General features: G+C 42.5%; 2 protein-coding genes and 1 pseudogene across 2 annotated transcripts; 1 reads left to right on the top strand and 2 right to left on the bottom strand.

Moving 5' to 3' along the window:
• Positions 1 to 673: 673 nt before the first annotated feature.
• LOC121583950 lies at positions 674 to 3,892 on the bottom strand (annotated as a pseudogene).
• Positions 3,893 to 20,798: 16,906 nt separating this feature from the next.
• On the top strand, positions 20,799 to 23,232 carry LOC121584726 (glutathione S-transferase theta-1). The gene is made up of 5 exons (XM_041900792.2): positions 20,799 to 20,935; positions 21,481 to 21,568; positions 21,758 to 21,914; positions 22,564 to 22,740; positions 22,918 to 23,232. Exons 1-5 carry the CDS (start codon positions 20,824 to 20,826, stop codon positions 23,116 to 23,118), a joined length of 735 nt encoding a protein of 244 aa, XP_041756726.1. The 5' UTR covers positions 20,799 to 20,823; the 3' UTR covers positions 23,119 to 23,232.
• A 1,188-nt stretch (positions 23,233 to 24,420) lies between these two features.
• LOC121584131 (taste receptor type 2 member 40-like) lies at positions 24,421 to 26,669 on the bottom strand. The gene has a single exon (XM_041899965.1). It carries the CDS (start codon positions 25,900 to 25,902, stop codon positions 24,937 to 24,939), a length of 966 nt encoding a protein of 321 aa, XP_041755899.1. The 5' UTR covers positions 25,903 to 26,669; the 3' UTR covers positions 24,421 to 24,936.
• Between the last annotated feature and the right edge of the window lie 467 nt (positions 26,670 to 27,136).

Raw genomic sequence — 27,136 nt, 5'->3', positions numbered from 1 at the left:
GGATGACGATAAAGAGGCCTCTGGTCTTGTTCCCCAAAATGGTCTTGTTCCCCAAAATGGTCTTGTTCCCCAAAATGGTCTAATTCTCCAAAATGGTCTTGTTCCCCAAAATGGTCTTGTTACCCCAAAATGGTCTTGTTCCCCAAAATGGTATTGTTCTCCAAAATGGTCTTGTTCCCCAAAATGGTCTTGTTCCCCAAAATGGTCTTGTTCCCCAAAATGGTCTTGTTCTCCAAAATGGTCTTGTTACCCAAAATGGTCTTGTTACCCAAAATGGTCTTGTTACCCAAAATGGTCTTGTTACCCAAAATGCACAACATTACAATGTTGTATTTGAAAGGACCATAAGGACGAGAACATGGTTGGACTTAACTTGGACTTAAATTTGATCTTGAGAGCATTATCACTGTCACGCCCTGGCTCTGGGACTCTGTTATGTTGAGCAAGGGTGTGTTGTTTCTATGTGTTTTGTGTGCTAGGGTGATTTTCTAGTTCATTTGTTTCTATGTTGGCCGGTGTGGTTCTCAATCAGAGGCAACGTGTATCAGCTGTTGATTGTTGTCTCTGATTGGGAACCATACTTAGGCAGCCTGTTTTCCACAGTGTGTTGTGGGATCTTGTTCCGTATGGTTTGTATTGTAACCAAGGACTTCACGTTTCGTATCGTTTGTTGTTTTGTTTCGTGTGGTGAAATAAATAAGTATGTTCACTCATCACGCTGCGCATTGGTCCACTTCCTCCAGCGATCGTGACAATCACAATGATTATTCATACATTTCTGCAACCAAAGAAGTCCATGCGAATATAGCGAGGATACCCCTGTAGTGAATTCATCTCCACAGGATCAAACTTCCAGTACTGCCTCCCACTGATAAAGTGGGCATATCCTGTCAATGGGAAAAAATCAATTCATCAATACAATCCAATAATTATCCTATGATCTAACATTTCAATGTCGGACTCACTCCCAAATTGAGGTGATTAGGTGATTCACTCATAATATTACCATATTGGTCCTTGAAGGCTGCGTCTACATCACTGGGGATGCCATGCCAGTCCTGCATGTTGCGAGGGTAGATCGAGTCGACACGGTTCTCCTTGGGGCTAAATCTCCAGTAGCTGCCTGACTTGCATAAGTAGGTGTTGTAGTTGCTGTCCTGGCCCCAGCGCAGAGCTGCCTGGATGTGGGGAGACTGACAGGCCGAGGCTCTGCACAGAGTCTGGCCCTGTGATCTGTCTCTCTGCATCAAACACCAAGTAGCTTTGACCTGCAATAGAGAGCGAGAGAGAGAGAGAGAGAGAGAGAGAGAGAGAGAGAGAGAGAGAGAGAGAGAGAGAGAGAGAGAGAGAGAGAGAGAGAGAGAGAGAGAGAGAGAGAGAGACATGCCCTACTTAAGGTTGTGGAAGGTTGTGGAAGGACACTTTTCTGGCTAACTGCTTGTCTGCCTACATGTATATTAACCTGTCTGTATTCAACTTGGGGCTTATCTAATCCTATACACAAAAGACATAACTAACCACAGCACAGACGGCCAATATCTCTGTCACCCACCTTGAAAGAACCAGATATTCCCTGATTGGTCTTCAAAGGCAGCATCAATGCTCTCTGGAATCCCCCTCCAATGGTGGGACACCAGGGCGGGGTAGCCTGCCTCCAGCCGCCCCTCCCGAATGCGCCACCCATAGCGTGACATAAAGAAAAACAGCTCTCCGCGAATCATAGACACAGCATCGAAGTCTGTCTGGCAGGCGTCAGGCTGGAGACAGAAAGAGGACCACTACAGAAAAAACGGTGCTATCTAGAACCAACAAGGGTTCTTCGGCTGTCCCCATAGGAGAACCCTTTGAAGAACCCTTTTTATTTCCAGGTAGAACCCTTTTGGTTTCCATATATAATCCTTTCCACAGAGGGTTCTACATGGAACCCAAAATAATTATACCTGGAACCAAAAAGGGTTCTCCTCTGGTGGTGGTGGCAGCCGAAGAACCCTTCTGAAACCCTTTTTGCTTTATTCTTGTGTGGCTAGTATCTCAGTTGTATTGTATGTCTTATATTGTGATTATTTGCCTGTGTAGCACCTCCAAAGAAAAATATGGCGAGATTAACACTCACAATACTACTAATGATCTCATTGGACTCTGTGGTGATTTGTGGCAGTGGTGGGGGTGGAGATGGGGGCTGGACATGTGGACGAAGGCCATACAGGTATTGGATCCCCAACTTGTAAACCTCGCTCAGCTCCAGGGGATAGGAGAAGCTGTAATAGAGGGACATCACTGCGCCCGGTTCCTGGGGTGCTGGAGGCCAAGAACATGCCTGAACTCATGAGCAGCCACTTGGAGAAGGTCTGTGCCCGCATTAGAGTCAGGGAGAGGGTCACACCTCCAGGGATATACACTACAACCGTAGAAATACTTCCTGACTTTACTCATTTTACATAAAGCTCTATGTAAATCAACTCTCCATATTTCCTGCATGTTCCCTGCCAAGAAAACACTCACCCATATAGTTGCCAAGGGACCACGCCTCATCATAGTCAAAATGGATTTCGCCCTCCCTGTGGGTCTTGGGGAAGAAGGCATGGGCTAGAATGTCCCCAGGGCCGTCAAAGGGCAGGTTATCTCCATGCCAGTATCTACAGTAGAGATCCATATCAGGAAAGCGCTGGCAGACCAGTAACTTAAAATCTGACTTGCATGGAGATCTGATTTGAATACACATAATGTACACACATGCGTACCTGGTGAAGTCGATGACAATGTCAGCCTTTCTACTGCTGACCTCATGAATGTGAGGGGTGTGACCTCACTCCACACTCTCAGTGCTTCCAGCAGGACACGCTGCACTTTGTCTTCACTCATCTGCCAGGGGAAACAAACCACTCTGAGGAAGGAAGATGTACAGATATAAATCAGAGACTGTAAACTTCACGCCCGCACGCACACACAGAGCATAGTCTGTAGCCTGTAGAAACACACCAGAGACCACCGGCCTTGTTGCATTCCTATAACCTCCCGCTCATCGGATATCTAACCATCAAATCAACAGAGAGGTGTGCTGTTACATAGACCATCAGGCTCTGTATGATAACAGTGTATCATAGTCCTGTTCCTTCCCATTTACTTCATCTGTAAAGTCTCATTAGCCCATCATGGCTTCCCCTCTCCTCTCTCTGAGCGGCTCCTTAGATTCCATTGCATTATGATAAAGAACAGCCACAATGAGAGGAACCAGAGGACACAGACAGAGAGGCAGCAGCCAGTCGACAGACAGCCCAGCCCAGACAATCCATGCAGTGAGTCTCAGAAGGAGTAATAACATAATAGGTTCCTCCTTTTCAGAGACACTTTGTTTTTAAGGCAAACATGTAATGAGATAGCACCTTCTGTTTACCTTGTTGAGTTAGAATATGAGAGCTACTGTATGACCAAAACAGGAGACTAATGATGGATAGAGTAACACTGGGTTCTGAACATACTGTACCTTTCCCTCCAGTACTGGCAAATATGCACCAAAACATGATAACAATTATATTTACTTTGTTGGGTCCAAGTCCATCTCTAAGCTGTACAAGAGTGTGGTTATACTATAATAATAATAATAATAATAATAATAATAATAATAATAATAATAATAATAATAATAATATCATCATTATTATTATCCTTACTTGTAGGTGAGGTCAGTTTTCTCCAAGCGCCCCCCAAACAGGACAAAGCGTTTCTGCCTGTGTCTCCCCCTGTAGATTACATCCTTCAGCGTGGGGTAGTCAGGAACACCACAGAGGGGGCGGTTAGTGTTACCAGTCCTGCTCTTACAGGGTCTCCTCTGTCTAAGGCTGTGTCTTTGAGTGTGTCCTGAGGATGGGCCACTCTTCCTCTCTTCTTTAGGTCGTGGAGATCAGACCTCTGGAGTCATCCCTTTGAAACAGCAGGATCATGACCAACATTTATTAGAAAACATGTTTACAAAATTGTCACTTATTTGGATGAACATCTTTAATTAAAAAGCATTAGAGAACAATAGATTTGGTGCAGATATGTATCCCAATGCATTGCACTTTTTTGGAATCCATGCATGCATTGGCATTGCCTTAAAGGGAAATTTCACAATTTTTCTACTTCACATTCATCATCTCCAGGACCACCCTAACATCAACGTATGTGAAAATGGTGCGTTTCTATGTTTTGTAGTAAAAAAGATAGAGAAAGATTTGTAGACAATTAGTAGGCAATTAGTAGGCAATGCCTACTCACAATTGGTCAAAATCACACGATGCACACCGATGATGTCATTGGAAAAACGTATCTTCCTCTATATTTTTACTACAAAACATAGAAACGCACCATTTTCACATATGTTGATATTGGGGTGGTGCTGGAGATTATGAATATGAAGTTGAAAATTTTTGAAGTTTCCCTTTAACATGATTGCTAGTATCTCTGTGTGTTCGTGCCGTGGGAGGAGGGGTTGGTTTGTTGGCAGAGAGCAATGGCTAGCTAGTATGCTAACTATTCTAGCTAACTAACTGGCTGAATAAGTTGACGACGTACTCACTCAAACTGTCAAAACTAACCCAAAACTTTACACAACGTTAGACACGGACATGAATGATCTGCTTGGCGTGTTAACACACCGGTGGTTTGTTGTAACTGAGTATTGGTGCTAAACCGTGTTATTGGAGGCTGGCATGCTAGTTGGCTATGGCGTTATAGGATTCGGTGCCCTGGACGGTTTTCTTGGAAGAATACTGTACCAAATTAGCTAGCTGAATAAACTAAGTTAGAGTCTATTCCTAGAAAACATAGAACTGCTGTAGTTTACAACAATTATAATTTCTAAAGTGGATGTTGGGAGAGTTATATTTGAGGGTTTCAGTGAAACGTAAGTGAGGGAGGCCCCGCTCTCTCGCTTTCCCAGATGTTTAGTTCATTTTATTCCGATCTCCTTTGCATTATTGTAGTCTTTTTCTGTAGCCTGTCAACTATGTGTCTGTCTATCCCTGTTCTCTCCTCTCTGCACAGGCCATACAAACGCTTCACACCACGTGGCTGTTGCCACTCTAATCTGGTGGTCCCTGCGCGCACGACCCACGTGGAGTTCCAGGTGTCTGGCAGCCTCTAGAACTGCCGTTCTGCGGCCAACAAGGCAGTTAATCTCAGCCTATGCTACCCTCCAGTCCCTCGACTTTTTGGCGCTGATGGAAACATGGATTACCACAGAAAACACTGCTACTCCTACTGCTCTTTCCTCGTCTGACCATGTGTTCTCGCATACCCCGAGAGCATCTGGTCAGCGCGGCAGTGGCATAGGAATCCTCATCTCTCCCAGTCACTAGCCCATTCAAGCTTAACATCCTTGTTATTTATCGCCCTCCAGGTTCCCTTGGAGAGTTCATCAATGAGCTTGATGCCTTGATCAGTTCCTTTCCTGAGGATGGCTCACCCCTCACAGTTCTGGGTGACTTTAACCTCCCTACGTCTGCATTTGACTCATTTCTCTCTGCCTCCTTCTTTCCACTCCTTTCCTCTTTTGACCTCACCCTCTCACCGTCCCCCCCTACTCACAAGGCAGGCAATACGCTTGACCTCATCTTTACTAGATGCTGTTCTTCTACTAATCTCACTGCAACTCCCCTCCAAGTCTCCGACCACTACTTTGTATCCTTTTCTCTCTCGCTCTCCTCCAACACTACTCACTCTGCCCCTACTCAGATGGTAATGTGCCGTCGCAACCTTCGCTCTCTCTCTCCCGCTACACTCTCCTCTTCCATCCTATCATCTCTTCCCTCTGCTAAATCCTTCTCCCTCTGATCTCCTGATTCTGCCTCCTCAACCCTCCTCTCCTCCCTGTCTGCATCTTTTGACTCTCTATGTCCCCTATCCTCCCGGCCGGCTCGGTCCTCCCCTTCTGCTCCGTGGCTTGACGACTCATTGCGAGCTCACAGAAGAGGGCTCCGGGCAGCCGAGCGGAAATGGAGGAAAACTAGACTCCCTGCAGACCTGTCATCTTTTCACTCCCTCCTCTCTACATTCTCTTCCTCTGTTTCCGCTGCTAAAGCCACTTTCTACCACTCTAAATTTCAAGCCTCTGCCTCTAACCCTAGGAAGCTCTTTGCCACCTTCTCCTCCCTGCTGAATCCTCCTCCTCCTCCCCCTCCCTCCTCCCTCTCTGTGGATGACTTTGTCAACCATTTTGAAAAGAAGGTTGACGACATCCGATCCTCATTTATTAAGTCAAATGACACCACTGGTCCTGCTCACACTGCCCTACCCTATGCTTTGACTTCTTTCTCCCCTCTCTCTCCAGATGAAATCTTGCGACTTGTGACGGCCGGCCGCCCAACAACCTGCCTGCTTGACCCTATCCCCTCCTCTCTTCTCCAGACCATTTCCGGAGACCTTCTCCCTTACCTCACCACGCTCATCAACTCATCCTTGACCGCTGGCCATGTCCCTTCCGTCTTCAAGAGAGCGAGAGTTGCACCCCTCCTCAAAAAATGTACACTCGATCCCTCCGATGTCAACAACTACAGACCAGTATCCCTTCTTTATTTTCTCTCCAAAACTCTTGAGCGTGCCGTCTCTAGCCAACTCTCCTGCTATCTCTCTCAGAATAACCTTCTTGATCCAAACCAGTCAGGTTTCAAGACTGGTCATTCAACTGAGACTGCTCTTCTCTGTGTCACGGAGGCTCTCCACACTGCTAAAGCTAACTCTCTCTCCTCTGCTCTTATCCTTCTAGACCTATCCGCTGCCTTTGATACTGTGAACCATCAGATCCTCCTCTCCACCCTCTCCGAGTTGGGCATCTCCGGCGCTGCTCACTCTTGGATTGCGTCCTACCTGACAGGTCGCTCCTACCAGGTGGCGTGGCGAGAAACTGTCTCCGCACCACGTGCTCTCACCACTGGTGTCCCCCAGGGCTCAGTTCTAGGCCCTCTCCTATTCTCTCTATACACCAAGTCACTTGGCTCTGTCATATCCTCACATGGTCTCTCCTATCATTGCTACGCAGACGACACACAATTACTTTTCTCCTTTCCCCCTTCTGATAACCAGGTGGCGAATCGCATCTCTGCATGTCTGGCAGACATATCAGTGTGGATGTCGGATCACCACCTCAAGCTGAACCTCGGCAAGACGGAGCTGCTCTTCCTACCGGGGAAGGACTGCCCGCTCCATGATCTCGCCATCACGGTTGACAACTCCATTGTGTCCTCCTCCCAGAGTGCAAAGAACCTTGGCGTGACCCTGGACAACACCCTGTCGTTCTCCGCTAACATCAAAGCGGTGACCCGATCCTGCAGGTTCATGCTCTACAACATTCGCAGAGTACGACCCTACCTTACACAGAAAGCGGCACAGGTCCTAATCCAGGCACTTGTCATCTCCCCGTCTGGATTACTGCAACTCGCTGTTGGCTGGGCTCCCTGCCTGTGCCATTAAACCCCTACAACTTATCCAGAACGCTGCAGCCCGTCTGGTGTTCAACCTTCCCAAGTTCTCTCATGTCACCCCGCTCCTCCGCACACTCCACTGGCTTCCAGTTGAGGCTCGCATCTACTACAAGACCATGGTGCTTGCCTACGGAGCTATGAGGGGAACGGCACCTCCTTACCTTCAGGCTCTGATCAGACCCTGCACCCAAATGAGGGCACTACGTTCATCCACCTCTGGCCTGCTAGCTCCCCTACTTCTACAGTTCCCGCTCAGCCCAGTTAAAGCTATTCGCTGCTCTGGCATCCCAATGGTGGAACAAGCTCCCCCACGACACCAGAACAGCGGAGTCACTGACCACCTTCCGGAGACACTTGAAACCCTACCTCTGTAAGGAATACCTGGAATAGTATAAAGTAATCCTTCTAACCCCCTCTCCCCCACCCATAAAAAAAAAAGTGGTTGTCCCACTGGCTATCATAAGTTGAATGCACCAATTTGTAAGTCGCTCTGGATAAGAGCGTCTGCTAAATGATGTAAATGTAAATGTAAATGAGTATGAGAGGTCAACAATAACTGGAAATCTCCACAGAGTAAACAAACAACAATTGTGCGTCAGATAGTGTTTTCCCTTGTCGACTTGGAGTGGGCTTGTAGCTTACTTTACTGGCAGTTATCATTACACATAGGAACAATTACAGTAAATATCCCCCTGCAGAACCCAGAAGAAATGACTTCGCTCATCACCTCTTACCTCAAGCATAAATTACAGAGAGGAGAAATACTGTCAGTGGCACAGCATCTCCATGGCTTTTTGAAGTTGTACAATTCAAGGCCTTTTACAGATTTGCATTTCAGGAAGCATTGCGGTGCTCTCATGATCACAAAAGTGTTTACATTTCCTCTGACACTGCTACTGTAAAACACATTGGATTTCCTAATGCACTAAGAACATGAGAATGTAGCGTATTCTAGACTCTTAGAAAAAAGGGTTCCAAAAAGGTTATTCGGCTGTGCACATAGAATAACCCTTTTTGGTTCCAGGTTAGAACCCTTTTTGGTTTCAGGTAGAACCCTTTTGGGTTCCATATAGAACCCTCTGTGGAAAGGGTTGTACATGGAACCAAAAAGGGTTCTACCTGGAACCAAAAAGGGTTTTTCAAAGGGTTCTCCTATGGCAGGGTTCCTATTAGGCCCCCCAAGTTTTCTGAGCAAAAAAAACTTTTTTGTGTGTGTGGAATTTCATTGTTGGACATAGAAGACTGTAAAAACACCAGGAAATCAGCTCCAAGTGATTTTAATTTAAGAAATCTGTTCCCAAGTATTTCCATGCATAATAGAGAGACACGTGATCGTATACAAATGTAAGCAAGGTTTGAAATGATTATGTTTTAGTCTAACATTATATAGATTTGGGCTTCTTGCGGTCAATTTGCAGTCTACAAATTTTTTGTAATTATGTTCCGGCCCCCTGACCATCCGCTCCAGAAAAAATCGGCCTCGGCTGAATCTATTTGATGATCCCTGTCCTATGGGGACAACTGAATAACCCTTTTAGGTTCTATATAGCCCTTTTTTTCTAAGAGTTTAGCGTATTCTAGATGAACGATAACCAGACATAAGTCCTAATCATTCTGTCATTGTGTCAAGACAGCCCTCCCTCTGGTAGCCTACTGCTTTGTGAGGCTTTAGTGTTGTGGAGTTGTGGGATAATGGGAACAATGCCCAGCAGGATTCGTGGAATGTGCTCCAGACCTCAAAATGAGAGGGCCTTACCCTGAGTTATGTGCCCCAATCAAGGAAGAAACACTAGGCAGCAGAACTCTCAGTCATTCCGCCTGCATTTCACTTTGTAAACTGTAATGTAACTCTAATATATGGATGTTGGGCTTGCGCTCTAATCTAGTTTGGTAATAAGATGTATACCCAACAGCATGAGAATGGGAGTGTGGGCTATCTACAGTACGCTGTAAAGCGTGGCTATCAAGCAGGAGGAGTGTGCACTCAACATATTTCTAAAAGGGAAATGAGAAGAGAAATTACTGCGGTTGACAAGTTGCTGACAATAACTCCCTCCCATCTGTCAAATGGATCAGTCTAGCCCCTAAGGTGAGAGAAAGCACAGCTCCTCCACCTCAGATTCCCAACAGGGTAAAGGCCAAAGTTCACTTCCATGGTGTCACAGGGTTTGAACAGTGAACTTATGAAAGCTTTGACTGTCCTCAAATTGCATGTCTTTGTTTACATTTACGGCATGTACTATATATGCTCTTCTGTATGTATATCCACTGAGCAGACAGACTGGACACATATTTAAATATGTACATATGTTGTGTATACCCAATACGTGGTGTTCAGTGGTGTCTTCTGTGCTTTCACTGCTCTGGCTGGGACTCAACAACAGGGGCTTGAGATTCCTAGATGACCACTCTGGGTAGTAGAGCCATTGGAGGAGCAGAGTTCCCCAGACAATATTGACTTGTCTGCAGCCGGCTTGCGTGTTCTCACATAATCTGAGAGCAGACAGAGAATATCCTTATAGGAGTCTCTGGCACAGTGTTTCTCAGCTATGCCCTGGGAGACGCAGTCAGTCCATTATCTTCTGTTCTGCTGACTATGCAAGATGCCCATTTATGAAGTAGTTCACCCTCCGAAAGAGGCCTCTAGGTGACTCAGGATGTTTTATCATTGTGTTTGTGAACCAATGTGTTTTGAGAGGGGGATCCATTACATGTATGGGCATGTCTAGCTTCTGGTTACAGTGATCTGTGAGTCACTGCAGTGGAGGGGATCTGACAGAGTGGTATTCAAAGAGCACAACTCAACATGTCTGTACAAGTATACAAGTATCCTAAAGCCTAGATATTAAAACATGTGGACATTCTGTCAGTTCGTGTAAGAATTTGTAAAAAGGAGGACACTTAAACCCTTTCATATAGGAACAATACTAGAGGATATTGTCTGCGAACTGAGCAACTTGGTAATGTTTACACAATAAATCAGATATGGACTTGATTTGGAGAGTGTATGTATACTACTGAGTAAATACAGACAAACTGTTTCACTATAACAGGATAGAATATTAAACTGATGAGGTGAAAGATAGATGCACCACTATCAACAAATGCCTTGGTATCTGCTTCCTTATCCTCCTTAATCCAATACATCAGCCACAATCAGTAACACCAGGCGATGGAAGATAGGTTACAAATCCTCTGGGTACTTACTATGCTCTCTTATCTTTCCTGGCAAACAAACTTCCTCCCCTGACACCTCAGGTTTCCAGATTCTCTGTCTGCCGAGCTGAGAATCAGGGGGATGATGCCACCCTCACCGTGCATGACCTGATCACACATTAACTGGGTTTTTGTGACCTGCTGTGACCTAATTTAATAGGTGGATGCTATGGGAACTGAGGCTAGTAATCTCTGATGTCACTTCCGGTCTCATGGGTGTTTGGCAGTCAGTTTGGCCAGAGGACAGAACTAATGGAGCAAAACAGGAAGAAAAACCAAGGGACATGGCTTTTATTCACAAAGGGATATCCAAACATTGAGCCCATCATGTTATTTTCCCTCCATTTTCCATGTGAGAGCAAACAGGCACTGTGTTTCCTGACCCAGATACAGAGAAACTTGTCCCTGCTTGTATAATCACCCACTCTTTTGTCAACAACGGGAAACAAATTGACAAAACTATAGATTAGGCTTTCCAGTTCAGTTACAAACTAGACATAACACTGCAAGTAATTTCAGTAAAGGAAGAGAGTAGAAACTAAACTAACAACTTTTCCTCCATTAACAACTTTTCCTCCATGCCATTGAGGGGACGTTTGTTATACTTGGTCCTTCATACAGTTGGTTTACAGTAGGCTACCTCAGACATTCTCAAATTGATGAGTTAGCCTTTTTTTCCAGTTTTCATCAAGTAGCCAATAATCTCTGTCATTGAGGCAGTAGGCTAATATTGCAAGTTATCAGTAATATATCATCTAGAACATCAATTTGGACATAAAAAACTCCCAATGGCAATGTGGAGCTTCGCTCTTTATCCTCTCATTCACGGAGTTGTTGACAAAATGTCCTTATAGACCAGTTATTATCGTTTCCTGCCCTGCGGAGACAAGAACTCAATTACCTTCTCTATTTACCACACGCCCACACCCTTCTGGACTTTCAGTTGTGCCATGGTAGCACAAATGTTACATATCAGATCAATTAACATTGCATGAAGGTTGAAAATAAAAGCCTTTTTGATGTCAGTGTCGATGATGTGGCAGTGGCTCTGTGAAGTTTCTAAATGAAACATTGCTTAGACTTAGTCCCATCCTGGGAGGGTTATGTGTTTGACAGATAAATATTTTTGTTTAGGATTAATGTTGCAGTGTTTACAGGGCCAATCAGCAATTGAAACAATAATAAAGCGATCTCCCTACCTCTGTTCCGGTAAAAAAGCTGAGGGATGGGCTGGAGTAATGTACCCACTCTCAAATTCATAGACAGAGCTATGGATGCAAGGACTGACCATCCATGATATCAAAATTATAGTTTTAACCATGTGTTGAGGCTATACAGTGTTTGTTTTTACTTTGTTTACAAACATTGAAGTGAAACAAGCTTATATTTTGGGTTTTGATCGGGTAGGTTAATCTAAGCTCATAAAGCATTTATAAATGATATTCTTCAAAAATCAATGGATACATATCACAAACTGTATAGGTCCAGAAAGATGATGAAGCAACTGCTGATTGCCCCTTTCAAATCTTATGTTGTGATATACTAATTTCATATATGACACTTTGTCCACTGGGCAGGTGCATCATTTTAACACTAAGTATTGACATAGAGCCCTTCTAATAATATTGAGCATAAAATCTACAAAATTATTTGTTTTGACAGATGGGTTTGAAACATTTAGCAGGTTGGTGTCGGTCAACCAGCGCGAAGCACAATCATAACTGTAAGCAAGCACACTGTAGAGTGGGTATAGCACACTGGCCATTCGAAAAAGACTGGAAAACTGGGATTGACAACTAAGCAAACTATTCTGCACTCTCATGTGTGCATGATTTGAAATAGCAGGTGAATTGGAAATGCACGGATAATAGTTGGCAATGACTTGCAACACCGATGAAACTTCCAGTAATTACACTATCAAGCTATGTGTTTCTGTTGAGTGATATTATCAAACAAAGAAAAATTATAAAACTAAAGTATTCTGCACTCACCGGCGTCGCTTTGTACCTGATTGCTTCCGGCACTGGCGAACAATGCATGCTTCCGAGGCACTGCAGCGTAAAGAGGCAAGATAGAAGGACAGAAGTCTGCATCATCATCTTCTGGACCCGTGGACAGCTCTCTCTTCAGCCGAAGAGTAGCGGCGCAGTTTTTTGGGGCTCTTTTATAGGTTCTGATTATTTGTTCTTTCTTCAAATACGCTTTTTATAGGCTGGACTCGAGTGATAATACCACCCGCTACAACGTAACATTTAACCCATTTTGTGGTGCGCTAACATGGATTTTTGGATTCAAAACGGATGATCTACCTGCAATGGCCAGAATAGGAAACTAATGCATTTTCTCTTTGTGAAAAAGAACTTATGTGAAACTCAAATGTGTTATTCATCAGTAAATATTTCAAGAACGCTATTGAAGGTTTTAGTTTATGTTTGAGCTGATATTAATACGTGTATGGCTATTCAGTTCAGCCAACTGGTAATGACACACATAGGCTACATACATTTCGTTTGCAAGAAGTTGTGAGATTGTTTCCAAAAAACAACAGCCCATTCACCATTTGTGTCTTTGATTCTGAAAATAATGTGTCACAACAACTCTCATAACCCAAACCTTGGTCCTAGGAGTGGTGCCCATCTCCAAGTTGGCACCAGTCACACCAGCCACAAAAAAAGCTGCAACACCCACAGCAAGGTATTCCCTGAAACTCCATTTAAGTTAATTTCAGTAAGTATGGGCATTGAATAACAGAATTGAGGAATTTAACAGTGCTAGTCTATTTAATTACTGACAGACAGGTAAGAACCACAGAGGGCTTGTTAAATGAAAGAGATATTATAAAGAGGTGTGTGTGTGTGTGTTTGTGTGTGTGTGTGTGTGCGCGCGCGCGCGTGAATGATTTTGAAATTGCTGACTAACTAAAGCTTTTCAAGGACCCGAAGGCTTTTGTGGACACTCAACAAGAAGGTAAGACCTTCCAGGAAATATTTTCCCAATAATCCAGTGCTGTGCCCACTGCCCACCCTTCTTCTTGATTACTGTTTATAAGTGTGTCACTACTAAGTAACTCTCATGAACCAGGGCCAGGTGACTGAACACTGACCTCAACCACCTCATCCGACCTACCTCATTGGGCCCCTTGTTGGTCAGACAGATACATGATGAGGTGAATACCTTTGTTCAGGTGAAGTAAACTCAAAGAATAGTATGGACTATTGCAAACATTATGCTCCACTAACTACAGCACATAAAATACACTTTTGTTGTTGTAGTGTTTTGCCCTTGAACCTAAAAACATAGCTTTTTGGCCTTCCTGTGACATCGGGTGCTGTAGGTGTCCTTGAGGGCTGGTAGTTTGCCCCTGGTGATGCGTTGGGCAGACCGCACCACCCTCTGGAGAGCCCTGCGGTTGCGGGCGGTGCAGTTGCCGTACCAGGCGGTGATACAGCCCGACAGGATGCTCTCAATTGTGCATCTGTAAAAGTTTGTGAGGGTTTTAGGTGCCAAGCCAAATTTCTTCAGCCTCCTGAGGTTGAAGAGGCGCTGTTGTGCTGTGTCTGTGTGGGTGGACCATTTCAGTTTGTCAGTGATGTGTACGCAGAGGAACTTGAAGCTTTCCACCTTCTGAACTGTGGTCCTGTCGATGTGGATAGGGGGGTGCTCCCTCTGCTGTTTCCTCCAGTGCTCTCCAGTGAGATAATCCTCTGGGTGGGGGTGAAATGGATATTAAATCTTGGCTGCATTAGGCCTCTCTGCCTCAGTCTGTTTCAAATGGCAGACACTGGCGTGATGTCTTCAGGACCTTTTATTCCTTTCTCAAGAAAGGGTTTCTGTTTAATATCACCTGTGAGCAACACTGAGAAAATCACACTGCTCTTTACAGAGAGGGCCAGCTATAAATCCTATGAGGTGTTTGATATATAAACCTTGGCCTTAAAAGCATGTCAGGTCTGTGTGAGTAACATTCTCTAGTACAGTAGCCTAATATTCAACTCATTATAATATTGGTTAATCTGTAAATGCTAATCTATTCTTACAATGTGAACATATTCACAGTTACAGTGAGGAAAAAAGTATTTGATCCCCTGCTGATTTTGTACGTTTGCCCACTGACAAAGACATGATCAGTCTATAATTTTAATGGTAGGTTTATTTGAACAGTGAGAGACAGAATAACAACAACAAAAATCCAGGAAAACGCATGTCAAAAATGTTATAAATTGATTTGCATTTTAATGAGGGAAATAAGTATTTGACCCCTCTGAAAAACATGACTTAGTACTTGGTGGCAAAACCCTTGTTGGCAATCACAGAGGTCAGACGTTTCTTGTAGTTGGCCACCAGGTTTGCACACATCTCAGGAGGGATTTTGTTCCACTCCTCTTTGCAGATCTTCTCCAAGTCATTAAGGTTTCAAGGCTGACGTTTGGCAACTCAAACCTTCAGCTCTCTCCACAGATGTTCTATGGGATTAAGGTCTGGAGACTGGCTAGGCCACTCCAGGACCTTAATGTGCTTCTTCTTGAGCCACTCCTTTGTTACCTTGGCTGTGTGTTTTGGGTCATTGTCATGCTGGAATACCCATCCACGACCCATTTTCAATGCCCTGGCTGAGGGAAGGAGGTTCTCACCCAAGATTTGACGGTACATGGCCCCGTCCATCGTCCCTTTGATGCGGTGAAGTTGTCCTGTCCCCTTAGCAGAAAAACACCCCCAAATGTTTCCACCTCCATGTTTGACGGTGGGGATGGTGTTCTTGGGGTCATAGGCAGCATTCCTCCTCCTCCAAACACGGCGAGTTGAGTTGATGCCAAAGAGCTCGATTTTGGTCTCATCTGACCACAACACTTTCACCCAGTTCTCCTCTGAATCATTCAGATGTTCATTGGCAAACTTCAGACGGCCTTGGTGAGCTCTTTGATCTTGGCCATGGTGGAGAGTTTGGAATCTGATTGATTGATTGCTTCTGTGGACAGGTGTCTTTTATACAGGTAACAAGCTGAGATTAGGAGCACTCCCTTTAAGAGTGTGCTCCTAATCTCAGCTCGTTACCTGTATAAAAGACACCTGGGAGCCAGAAATCTTTCTGATTGAGATGGGGTCAAATACTTATTTCCCTCATTAAAATGCAAATCAATTTATAACATTTTTGACATGCGTTTTTCTGGATTTATTTGTTGTTATTCTGTCTCTCACTGTTCAAATAAACCTACCATTAAAATTATAGACTGATCATTTCTTTGTCAGTGGACAAACGTACACAATCAGCAGGGGTTCAAATACTTTTTTCCCTCACTGTATTATTATGTACAGTGCCTTCAGAAAGTTTTCACACCCCTTGACCTTTTCCACATTTTGTTGTGTTTCAGCCTGAATTTAGAAATGATTAAATTGAGATTTTTTTGTCACTGACCTATACACAATACCCCATAATGTCAAAGTGGAAATATGTTTTTAGAAATGTTGCATGGACTCTGTGCAATAATAGTGTTTAACATAATTTTTTGAATGACCACCTCATCTCTGTACTCCACACATGCAATTATCTGGAAGGTCCCTCAGTTGAGCAGTGAATTTCAAACACAGATTCAACCACAATGACCAGGGACGTTTTCCAATGCCTCACAAAGAAGGGCACCTATTGGTAGATGGGTAAAAATAAAAAGGCAGACATTGAATATCCCTTTGAGCATGATGAAGTTATTAATTACACTTTGGATGGTGTATGAATACACACAGTCACTACAAAGATAGACACACTTCCTAATTCAGTTGCCAGAGAGGAAGGAAACCGCTCATGGATTTCACCATGAGACCAATGGTTACTTTGAAACAGTTACAGAGTTTAATGGCTGTGATAGGAGAAAACTGAGGATGGATCAACAACATTGTAGTTACTCCACAATACTAACCTAATTGACAGAGTGAAAAGAAGGAAGCCTGTACAGAATAAATAATATTTCAAAACATGCATCCTGTTTGGAACAAGGCACTAAAGTAATACTGCAATAAATGTGGCAAAGAAATTAACTTTTTGTCCTGAATAAAAAGTGTTATTTTTGGGGCCAATCCAATACGACACATTACTGAGTACTGGCTGCATCATGTTATGGGTATACTTGTAATCATTAAGGACTGGGGAGTTTTTCAGGATGAAAAATAAACATAATGGAGCTAAGCACAGGCAAAATCCTATAGGAAAACCTGGTTCAGTCTGCTTTCTACCAGACACTGGGAGATGAATTCACCTTTCAGCAGGACAAACCTAAAACACAAGGCCTAAAATACAAGGCCAAATCTACACTGGAGTTGCTTACCAACAAGACAGTGAATGTTCCTGACTGGGCGAGTTACAGTTTTGACTTAAATCAGCTTGAAAATCTATGTCAAGACTTGAAAATGGTTGTCTAGCACTGATCAACAACCAATTTGACAGAGCTTGAAGAATTTTGAAAATAATAATGGGCAAATATTGTACAGTCCAGGTGTGCAAAGCTCTTAAAGACTTACCCAGAAAGACTCACAGCTTTAATCGCTGCCAAAGGTGATTCTAACATGCATTGACTCAGGGGTGTGAATACTTATGTAAATGAAATATTTCTGTATTTCATTCTTTAAAATATTTCTCAAATGTTTAAAAACATGTTTTCACTTTGTCATTATGGGGTATTGTGTGTAGACCTCTGTAGCTCAGCTGGTAGAGCACGGCGCTTGTAACGCCAAGGTAGTGGGTTCGATCCCCGGGACCACCCATACACAAAAATGTATGCACGCATGACTGTAAGTCGCTTTGGATAAAAGCGTCTGCTAAATGGCATATTATTATTATTATTATTAGACGGGTGAGACATTTTTTCAATTTAATCTATTTTTAATTTCAGGCTGTAACACAACAAAATGTGAAATAAGTCAAGGGGTATGAATACTTTCTGAAGGAACTGTATGTGTAATTGTTAATGCTAAGAACAATACATAATCTTCCTGAAAATAAATGGTCAGTCATTACTTCAGAGGGAATTGTCAATTCCAACAACCAACGTATTACATCACATCCCTGAGAAACCCATTCTCACATGTTCAGTTATGTTATGGTTAGGTGTCAGCCCCCAACAATGATCACATGTCATCCTAAATGCAAACCAGACCTTGGGCTCTAGTGTGTAACCTGTCGCCAACAGGCTGGTCTCATAGCAGGGTCATAAAATAGCAGGGTCATGAAAGTTGTCCCTATGGGAGAACCATTATCCCTCTTTCTCTCCCCCAGAGTGACCTGGTTTGACCTCCTGTGGGACTTACCACAACAAAGGACTGAGGTGAGTGTTTGGTTGGGTCCCTTACTGCGACTGAAGGAAAATCAAACCAGGAGGAAATATGGTAGTGATTCTATGTGTAATGATGTCATGTACAGCTTTCGTGATCAGTTAATTATTTTCTTCAAAGCTATTTTTGTTCATAAGTCAGTTGTTTCCTGTTTTCCAAGCAAGATACAAGTTGATGCTCTATCATGACAAAATAATAATAATACATTGGACAAAACTGTGCACGTAAAGTGGAAGTGACAAAAACACCTGAAACTCTACAGCTCAGCCTTTAACACCATAGTATCCTGCAAGCTTATCACTAAGCTCAGGACCCTGGGACTGAACACCTCCCTCTGCAACTGGATCCTGGACTTCCTGAAGGTCCGCCCCAAGTGGTGAGGGTAGGCAACAACACATCCGCCACGCTGACCCTCAACACGGGGGACCCTCAGGGGTGCGTGCTTAGTCCCCTCCTTTACTCCCTGTTCTTCCACGACTGCGTGGCCGTGAACAACTCCAACACCATCATTAAGTTTGCTGACGAAAAGACAGTGGGAGGCCTGATCACCGATGACGATGAGACAGCCTATAGGGAGGAGGTCAGTGACCTGGCAGTGTGGTGAGGGCAGTAAACCGAGGGCTTAGCACGCCCCCATCCACATCGACGGGACTGTAGTGGAGCGGGCCAAGAGCTTAAAGTTCCTCTGTGTCCACATCACTAAGGAATTAACATGGTCCACACACACCAACAAAGTCGTGAAGAAGGCACGACAACGCCTCTTCCCTCTCAGGAGGCTGAAAAGATTTGGCATGGGCCCGCAGATCCTCAAAAAGTTCTACAGCTGCACCATTTAGAGCATTTTGACTAGCTGCATCACCGCTTGGTATGGCAAATGCTTGGCATCCGACCGCAAGGCGCTACAGAGGGTAGTGCGTACGGCCCAGTACATCACTGGGGCCTAGCTCCCTGACATCCAGGACCTTTATACCAGGCGGTGTCAGAGGAAGGCCGTAAAAATGGTCAAAGACTCCAGCCACCCAAGTCATAGACTGTTCTCTCTGGTACCGCATGGCAAGCAGTAGCGATGCACCAAGTCTGGAACCAACAGGTCCCTGAACATCTTCTACCCCCAAGGCCTAAATAGTTAGTTAAATAGTTAACCAAATAGCTAACCTTACTATCTGCATTGACCACCTTTTGCACTAACTCTTTTGACTCATCACATGCGCTGCTTAACATCTATCCTGTTGCCTAGTCACTTTATCCCTACCTATATGTACATATCTACCTCAATTACCTTGTACCCCTGCACACTGACTCGGTACTGGTACCCTGTGTATATAGCCAAGTTATCGTTACTCATTGTGTAGTTATTCCTCATGTTATTATTTTTCTATTTTTCTCTCTGCATTGTTGGGATGGGCCCATAAGTAAGCATTTCATTGTTAGTCTACACCTGTTGTTTACGAAGCATGTGACAAATTAAATAAAATGTGATTTGATTTGACAAAACTGTGCATGTAGAGTGGAAGTGACAAAAACATCTGAAACTTGGGCAATAGACTGTCGGGATTTATTTAGAATTCAAGGCACACTTAACCAGCATGGCTACCACATCATTCTGCAGCCATACACCATCCCATCTGGTTTGCGTTTAGTGGGACTATCATTTGTTTTTCAACAGGACAATGACCCAACACACCTCCAGGCTGTGTAAGGGCTATTTGACCAAGAAGGAGAGTGATGGTGTGCTGCATCAGATGACCTGGCCTCCAGAATCCCCCGACCTCAACCCAATTGAGATGGTTTGGGATGAGTTGGACCGCAGAGTGAAGGAAAAGCCACCAACAAGTGCTCCTTCAAGACTGTTGGAAAAGCATTCCAGGTGAAGCTGGTTGAGAGAATGCCAAGAGTGTGCAAAGTTGTCATCAAGGCAAAGGGTGGCTACTTTAAAGAATCTCAAATATAAAATATATTTTGATTTGTTTAACACTTTTTTGGTTACTACATGATTCCATATGTGTTATTTCATAGTTTTGATGTCTTCACTATTATTCTACAATGTAGAAAATAGTAAAAATAAAGAAAAACCCTTGAATGAGTAGGTGTGTCCAAACTTTTGACTGGTACTGTATATATATATTAAGCATAATAATTATAGCTCTAGATTGTAGGAAAAAGCTGTTTCAGAATTTTGAAAAATGCTAAAAGCCATCCTCATGTACTTTGTGACCCCTCAGATTTTTGGGTTGCGTGATGTCCCTGGGTGAGAGAGTCCCTGGACTTTATGCCTTCCTCCCAAATCTGTCTTAAAGGCCCTTTATCAGCAAACATTATTTTAGTAAACAAAACACTTGACCTACTTATAACATGATAAATACTGTGGTGCAATTGTTAACGCTAGTTATCAACTGCACTACTGGTACAACTGCACCACTTGTTATCAACTTTTGTTTAAAAAACGTTTTCATAAACTTTTTAGCAGGTGTAAATTGCACCTAGTGAAAGCCCAATACTTAATCATGAAATTATCCAGACTCACAAACAATAACTGTCTGGGACATTGCTCATTATATGACATTAAAATAAAACAGTCTATATGCAAATAACAACTGAATCATAGCATGGTCCATTGCACAGAGTCGCCTTATAGCTCAGTTATTTTGTCTGGATAATTGCATCAATATTTACAAAATGTTGCCACCGCCTGGCCCAGACAACCAGTAGCCGAGACTACATTGAACTGTCGCAACCACTTATAATAATTTGACTATATGGGAGGGGCTCCATACCAACATAAAGGGAAGAGATTCGGCAGATAACATCCCCTTCTACATCTGTGAAAATGCCGTTGGAATTGTACCTTGATCTGCACTCTCAGCCATGCCGCTCTGTGTTCATTTTTGCAAAGAAAACAAACATTCCGTTTGATTTCAAGTTTGTCGATCTGGCTACAGGTAGGCTACTGCGAAATTTTTTGGAATGTGATTTATAACGTTTATATTGAAGATATAGTATTTATTTTGACGACTTCTACACAATAGAATTTTGGTGTGTATAAAATATGTTAAAATATAGTGAAATTCTACTCGAGGTAAATCCGAAAATGGATTATTTTGAAGCAAGCACCCAACCATTTTAGTAAATATGGGCATACTGCAAATAAAGTTAGGAAGTAGCCTAGCCTATTATGACAATGAAAGTTAAATTGTATATGTATATATGTAGCCTAGAAACTTCTAGGTGAAAACAACCAATTGCAAACTTTGAACTTGTTACATAATGACCTTGTAGGTTTATTCAGAAGGTAATATCTAACTGGACCCAATAACTAGAGAGAAGTCATGAAACATGAAAGACAAACTGTATATGGAAAAGTTTTTTCACCATAGATAATCATCATGCTATATGTGTAAATTCATTATAACAACAAAATAACTATATTCTCTTAAAAGTCATATTGGATAAATCAGTGTCACAATTGTGATGTTTTGCTCTTCAGGCCAGCAGTATGGGGAAGACTTTGGTAAAATCAGTGTGGTGAGAAAGGTTCCGGTCATGAGAGATGGAGACTTCATTCTTACAGAGAGGTAAAGTAGCCTACTGTAATCTACACAGAGAGACTTCCCACTGGGCACACACTGGTTTCAATGAGATTACGTTGAACCAACGTGGAATAGATGTTGAATTGACATCTGTGCCCAGTGGGTTACATGTCAACTCAACTTAGGTTTCTGGGGAGTTCCTTCAATTAATTGTATATCTTTCCTTATTTTTAGTGTTGCCATTCTGAAGTACATGGCTGAAAAATTTGGCACCTCAGATTCAGACCACTGGTATCCAGCAGACCTTCAAAAGCGAGCCCGGATCAATGAGTACCTGTCCTGGCAACACGCAGCCATGCGAGCCCATGGCTCAAAGGTGTTCTGGTTCAGGGTAAGAGATAAACATCCAATATGTCCTGTAAGTGGAACTGCAATTAGAAAAAACTGTGCTATCTAGAACCTAAAAGGGTTCTTGGGCTGTCCCCATAGGAGAACCCTTTGAATAATCATTTTTGGTTCCAGGTTTGGTTCCGTTCCACAGGGGGGTTCTACCTGGAACCAAAAAGGGTTCTCCTATGGGGACAGCCCAAGAACCCATTTGGAAGCCTTTTTTCTAAGTGTGGACCTTGGCTGGTTATTGAACCGTTTGTACACAAATAATTTGTAACGTAATAACTTAGTTAATGACTGATGGAAATCCTTAGCATCGATCATTTAAGTCTATGGCATTGGTGAATAGACATTTTATCACTGGATTATTATCTTAAAGGTAGACTCAGTGACATGACTCAGATGCAGAAAGTAAACAGCATAGTGGGTCAATTTCCGCAACAACTAAGAGCGTTGAAGCGCTAGGCTCAACCTCTCTGCTGTTTTGGTGCCCTGGCTACCATGCTGTGAACAGTGTTGCAACTTGCTCATCTCAATATCTCCGGTGCTGCTCGTGGCAACGTAATTTTGCTCAGTCTACCTTCAAACCATATTGAATAAGTATGGGTATAGACACAAGTGAAATTTAAAAAATATTAACATATTTTCAGGCAATAGTTCCCATCATAACTGGTTCAGAAGTCCCCAAGGAGAAAATGGACTCCGCTATGGAGGACCTGACGCTGTCTCTGAAGGTGTTTGAGGAGAAGTTCTTGGACGACAGACCCTTCATCATTGGGGAGAAGATCTCACTAGCAGATCTGGTGGCCATAGTAGAGATCATGCAGGTAACTTAAATTTTGTCAAAAGTGAAAAGGTAGGGAAGAATGAGTTGTGCATGATTTTGAAGCTATTGTGTGAGGGATTCTCTGTTGCAAGTGTTCCTCCCAATGTCTTTGGTTGCAGATTTGCACTGTACTTTCCCTGAAATTATATGGGTTTTCCTCTGTGTGCATATTTTTTAGCCGGTTGGCACTGGTCTGGATTTGTTTGAGAACAGGCCCACTCTCAGTGCTTGGAGAGACAGGGTAAAAAAGGAGCTTGGCGAGGCTCTGTTTGACGAAGCTCACAAGACCATCATGCATGTGGACAGCCTGCCCCAAACCTTTGAGAACAATGGAATGCTGGAATTTCTCAAGCCAAAGATACAGAAGATGTTCAACTAACTCATGATGAGAACATTTTGACCACCAAGTAGTGTGTGACAATGCTTTTAATTTTTGTCTTAATTTTTTTATATCTGTGCATGTTTTATTAGCAACCTGGACTGAAGTTTAGACGTAACATAGTAAACCCACATCCGACACTCCAATTAATGTGATATGTTATATTTCGTATTGTATGTATTAATTTGTGGATTTCCATCATCCATTTCGTATGATATATGACAAATTACCATTCATATGATATGTTACGAATTGCAATTTGTACAATATGTAAAACATTTGCTAATCATATGATATGTTACGAATTCCAATTTGTTGTGGCTAACATTAGCTAGGTGGCTAACGCTAACATTAGCTAGGTGGCTAATGTTAACTAAGCTAGGAGTTAAGGTTAGGGTTAAGGGAAGGGTTAGCTAACATGCTAAGTAGTTGCAAAGTAGCTAAAAAGTAGTTAGTTGTTGCAAAGTTGCTAATTAGCTAAAATGCTAAAGTTGTCCGTGATGAGATTCAGACATTCGCATTATACGCCCACCCATCCACCCCGACTAACCACCCAACTTTTTGCCTTAAGTAACCTTCTGTGTTATACAACCATACCAAACGTAACATATCATACTCATTTGAGTGTTCTGGATTTATATTTACTATGTTATGTCTAGTCTATGAGACCAGGCTGTTATTAGAATAAACACTTAATTTCTTGATAATAAATCAAATAAAATCAAAATGTGTCTGTTTCCCATTTTTTAAAAATATTTTTATTCTTAAAAGAAATAAACAATAGAATGTAAAGTACTATTTGGTGAGAGATACAAAGGTTCTGCAGTCCAAAACCTGAAAGAAAATTCTTCAAACTCTTCCCATTTTTCAAAAAATGTTTAGTTCTTAAAAGAAAATGCCCAATTAAACAATAGAATGTAAAGTACTATTTGATGAGATATGCAAAGGTCCAAAACCTGAAAGAGCATTCTTCAAACTCTTCCCATTTCATTTACAGTGTCTAGTGAAAGTCTACACACCACTTGCACAGTTTTCACCTTTTGCTGCCTTAAAATTATGTAGATCTAAAAAAGGAATACATTGGATTATATTGGGTTTTCCCCCTTATTTATCTACACAGCCTGCTTCACATTAACAAAGTGAAAATTATAGAAAATGTTCTTAGTTAATAAAAAATATGAAAGATGTCTTGATTGCATATGTCTTCACACCCCAGAGTTAATAGTTGGTGGAAGCACCTTTGGCAGCAATTACAGCTGTGAATCATTTTGAATAAGATTCTACCAAATCTATCCATTGTTTTTGTTAAAATTGCTCAAGCTCTGTAAATTTGGTTGGGAATCATTGATGGACAGCAATATTCAAACTTTGTCTCTGATTGTCAAGCAGATTCAAGTCAGGACTGCTACTGGACAACTCAGGAACTCTCAACACCATGCTGGTGTGTCTTTGGCATTAACATTTGTGTAATTGTCCCACTGAAAAATAAAACTGACATTGAAATAGTGTAGACTTTCACTAGGTACTGTATATAAATCCATGCTCCTTAATTTGTGCAAATCATCATTAAGAAAATACATAAAAAAGATGAAAAGCCAAAGTCAATACATGCACCTTCTACTTAAAAAGAAATACTATGAAACCCAGTACACCTAAGGATAAAAATCCAACAACAGCAGTAGCAAAAAGGGATTTTACAACAAGAAAATATGAACTTGTTTGTAATATCTGGCAACTACAAAAATTAAGTATATTGTGACATAATACACTGTCCTGAAGAACTGAAAAGGAGACAATGTATTAAAACTCAAAAGCATATCAAGCTGCTCCAGTTTCTCCACTCAGGCTTTTGCTTGATGCATTTGATGCTTTGATACCGCAGAAAAGAGCCCAGAGTTTCTCCCTCAGGTTCTTATTGGAGATGGTCAAGAGAACGCCTGATGCTATGCAATAGAAGGAGTAGCCCAGCAGGAGTGAGTTAATGCTAATATCAGAGCCATATAGTTTAGAGAGATAGAACAGGGAGATGATGGTCAGCGTGGTTATGTAGACCCCCACCAGGGCCACAGTAAGCTTGCACACCAGCAGGTAGGAGTCAGCACTCTGAACATCGGTCTTGTTCTTTCTCATCTCCAGCGTGTGTTTGCAGAGATGGACCACCAGTCTGATGGAGGAGGGAACCATCACCATCACAGGTAACGGAGCCAGGTAGCAGATGAAGACTAACACATAAAGGTTCGTGTTGATCCAAGTGGGGAATAGAGGTGTCTTAATCACGCAGGTGGTGTTCTTTGTCATAGGTGTTGTGTACGACTCGTTACGGTAATTAAGGGAGACGAACGGGGCAAACATCACACAGGAGTTCAAGAAGGTCACTGCAAGAGTCACGTTGATGATGGGTGAGATGTTTGTCTTGATCTTAGCGAACAGCTCAGAGGTGAAGTTGACCACCTTCACACAGTAGAGGACACTCAGCCAGGCGATGGACCAGAAGCTCAAACAGCTGCTGCTCAGCCACACATACACCATGGCACAGAAGAACATGGGTAGATCATCCCAACACATCACCCCAGCCCACATGGTGACCACGATGCCAAAGGTGGAGAGGTGCAGGAAAACATTGCCCAGGGAGATAGTGGAGATGATCAGTCCCACAGTCTGGACACCTCCAGCCTTCCACTGCTGGAACATGGTTGTTATCAGGTTGAAGGTGTTCCATAGCACTCCAATAACAACCAGGACAGCTATACCATACAGCTGGACATCATGTTGTCCAAAACCCATAGTTATAACCAGAGGAGAACAATTTGGCAGAATTCCTCTTTGTTATGAAGCAGAGTATTATCCACATACCATTTTATAGAGAAAATGAGTATTCCTATGCAAATCTGTTTCTGTGAGTCATGATTCTCTGAGATAATGTAAATGAGGGACAATGCTGATTGATGTTAGGGCATGGCCATTCCACAGCAGAATTTGAACACACAAATTAGCCATGAGGAAGACAAGTCACGTTAGTCATTACCATTTTGCTTTTATGAAAAGCATGCATGAAGTATACATTGACTAGAATGTAGACTATTACTGGATTTGCAATGTTGTAACCAGACACAGATTAAATTGAAGACGGAGGGGGGGAGTAGGGATGGAAGATAGTCAATACTTGTTTTTGTATCATCTCAAGCACTCTCATTGTCCCTACTGAGGATAAACATGACATGTTACTTACTGTCTGGCTTGCCACTCTATCCATCGTGCCATGGTTTTTGTTTATAGACCAGACAGTCATTTACTTACAAGCATCTTCTGGGGCTGGTTTTACATTTTTAAACAATGGAAATTATATGTATTTTATTTTCCTTTGACTGATGAGGCTGGATGTATTTCCTTATTCAAATCCATTATGTATTTAATTTGTACAAATTAGCTTATTCAAAATGAAGTGTTGTGCTTTTCATCCTGTTTCAATGTCATGTAATTCACAATGCAAATGGTTTTGAGTCCATAGTCTCTTTTCTCCAGATTTTATATTTTTCTCAGGTGTAATTGCACAAGCAATTGTAATGTCACACAATAACAAAAATTAATATATTGAACTACAGTGAAACCAATTTAATATGGTACCTTGTTACTAAAGCTAGTCTGTGACATAATTATATAGTCCTCCTTTTCAAGCTCCTATGCTGTCCAAATACATCCAATTCCTTTCCATACTAATTATTTACTGCTATCTAGAGTTTACAATTATTTATTGATTGGGCACCAAATCAGGAAACTTGTTTGGCACAACTTTCCCCCCAAAGAAACAGTCACTCATACTGCATAAAAAAACATCAAAGCCTACTATAGCCTATATCATATCTGGACTAGGATGCAGTGCACATCTTCACAATCAAGTTTAGTGGTCAGGATACAGCCATGCCCAGATACAATGACTTCCTTCATAAGGATATCTGACCCTTTGATTTGCAAATACTGACAGTGACAGAAATCTTCATTTCATCTCCTTTATCGGTGT

This window comes from Coregonus clupeaformis, chromosome 16 (genome assembly GCF_020615455.1).
Source record: "Coregonus clupeaformis isolate EN_2021a chromosome 16, ASM2061545v1, whole genome shotgun sequence".
NCBI lineage: Eukaryota > Metazoa > Chordata > Actinopteri > Salmoniformes > Salmonidae > Coregonus > Coregonus clupeaformis.
This window is presented reverse-complemented; position numbering and strand designations above follow the sequence as displayed.

Excerpts from the sequence above, each read along its gene's own strand:
- LOC121584726 (XM_041900792.2), top strand. The coding sequence starts at position 20,824 with ATGCCGTTGGAATTGTACCTTGATCTGCACTCTCAGCCATGCCGCTCT. Across the intron at positions 20,936-21,480 it reads GTTTGTCGATCTGGCTACAG|GCCAGCAGTATGGGGAAGAC; the intron begins GTAGGCTACTGC and ends TTTGCTCTTCAG. Across the intron at positions 21,569-21,757 it reads GACTTCATTCTTACAGAGAG|TGTTGCCATTCTGAAGTACA; the intron begins GTAAAGTAGCCT and ends CCTTATTTTTAG.
- LOC121584131 (XM_041899965.1), bottom strand. The coding sequence starts at position 25,902 with ATGGGTTTTGGACAACATGATGTCCAGCTGTATGGTATAGCTGTCCTG.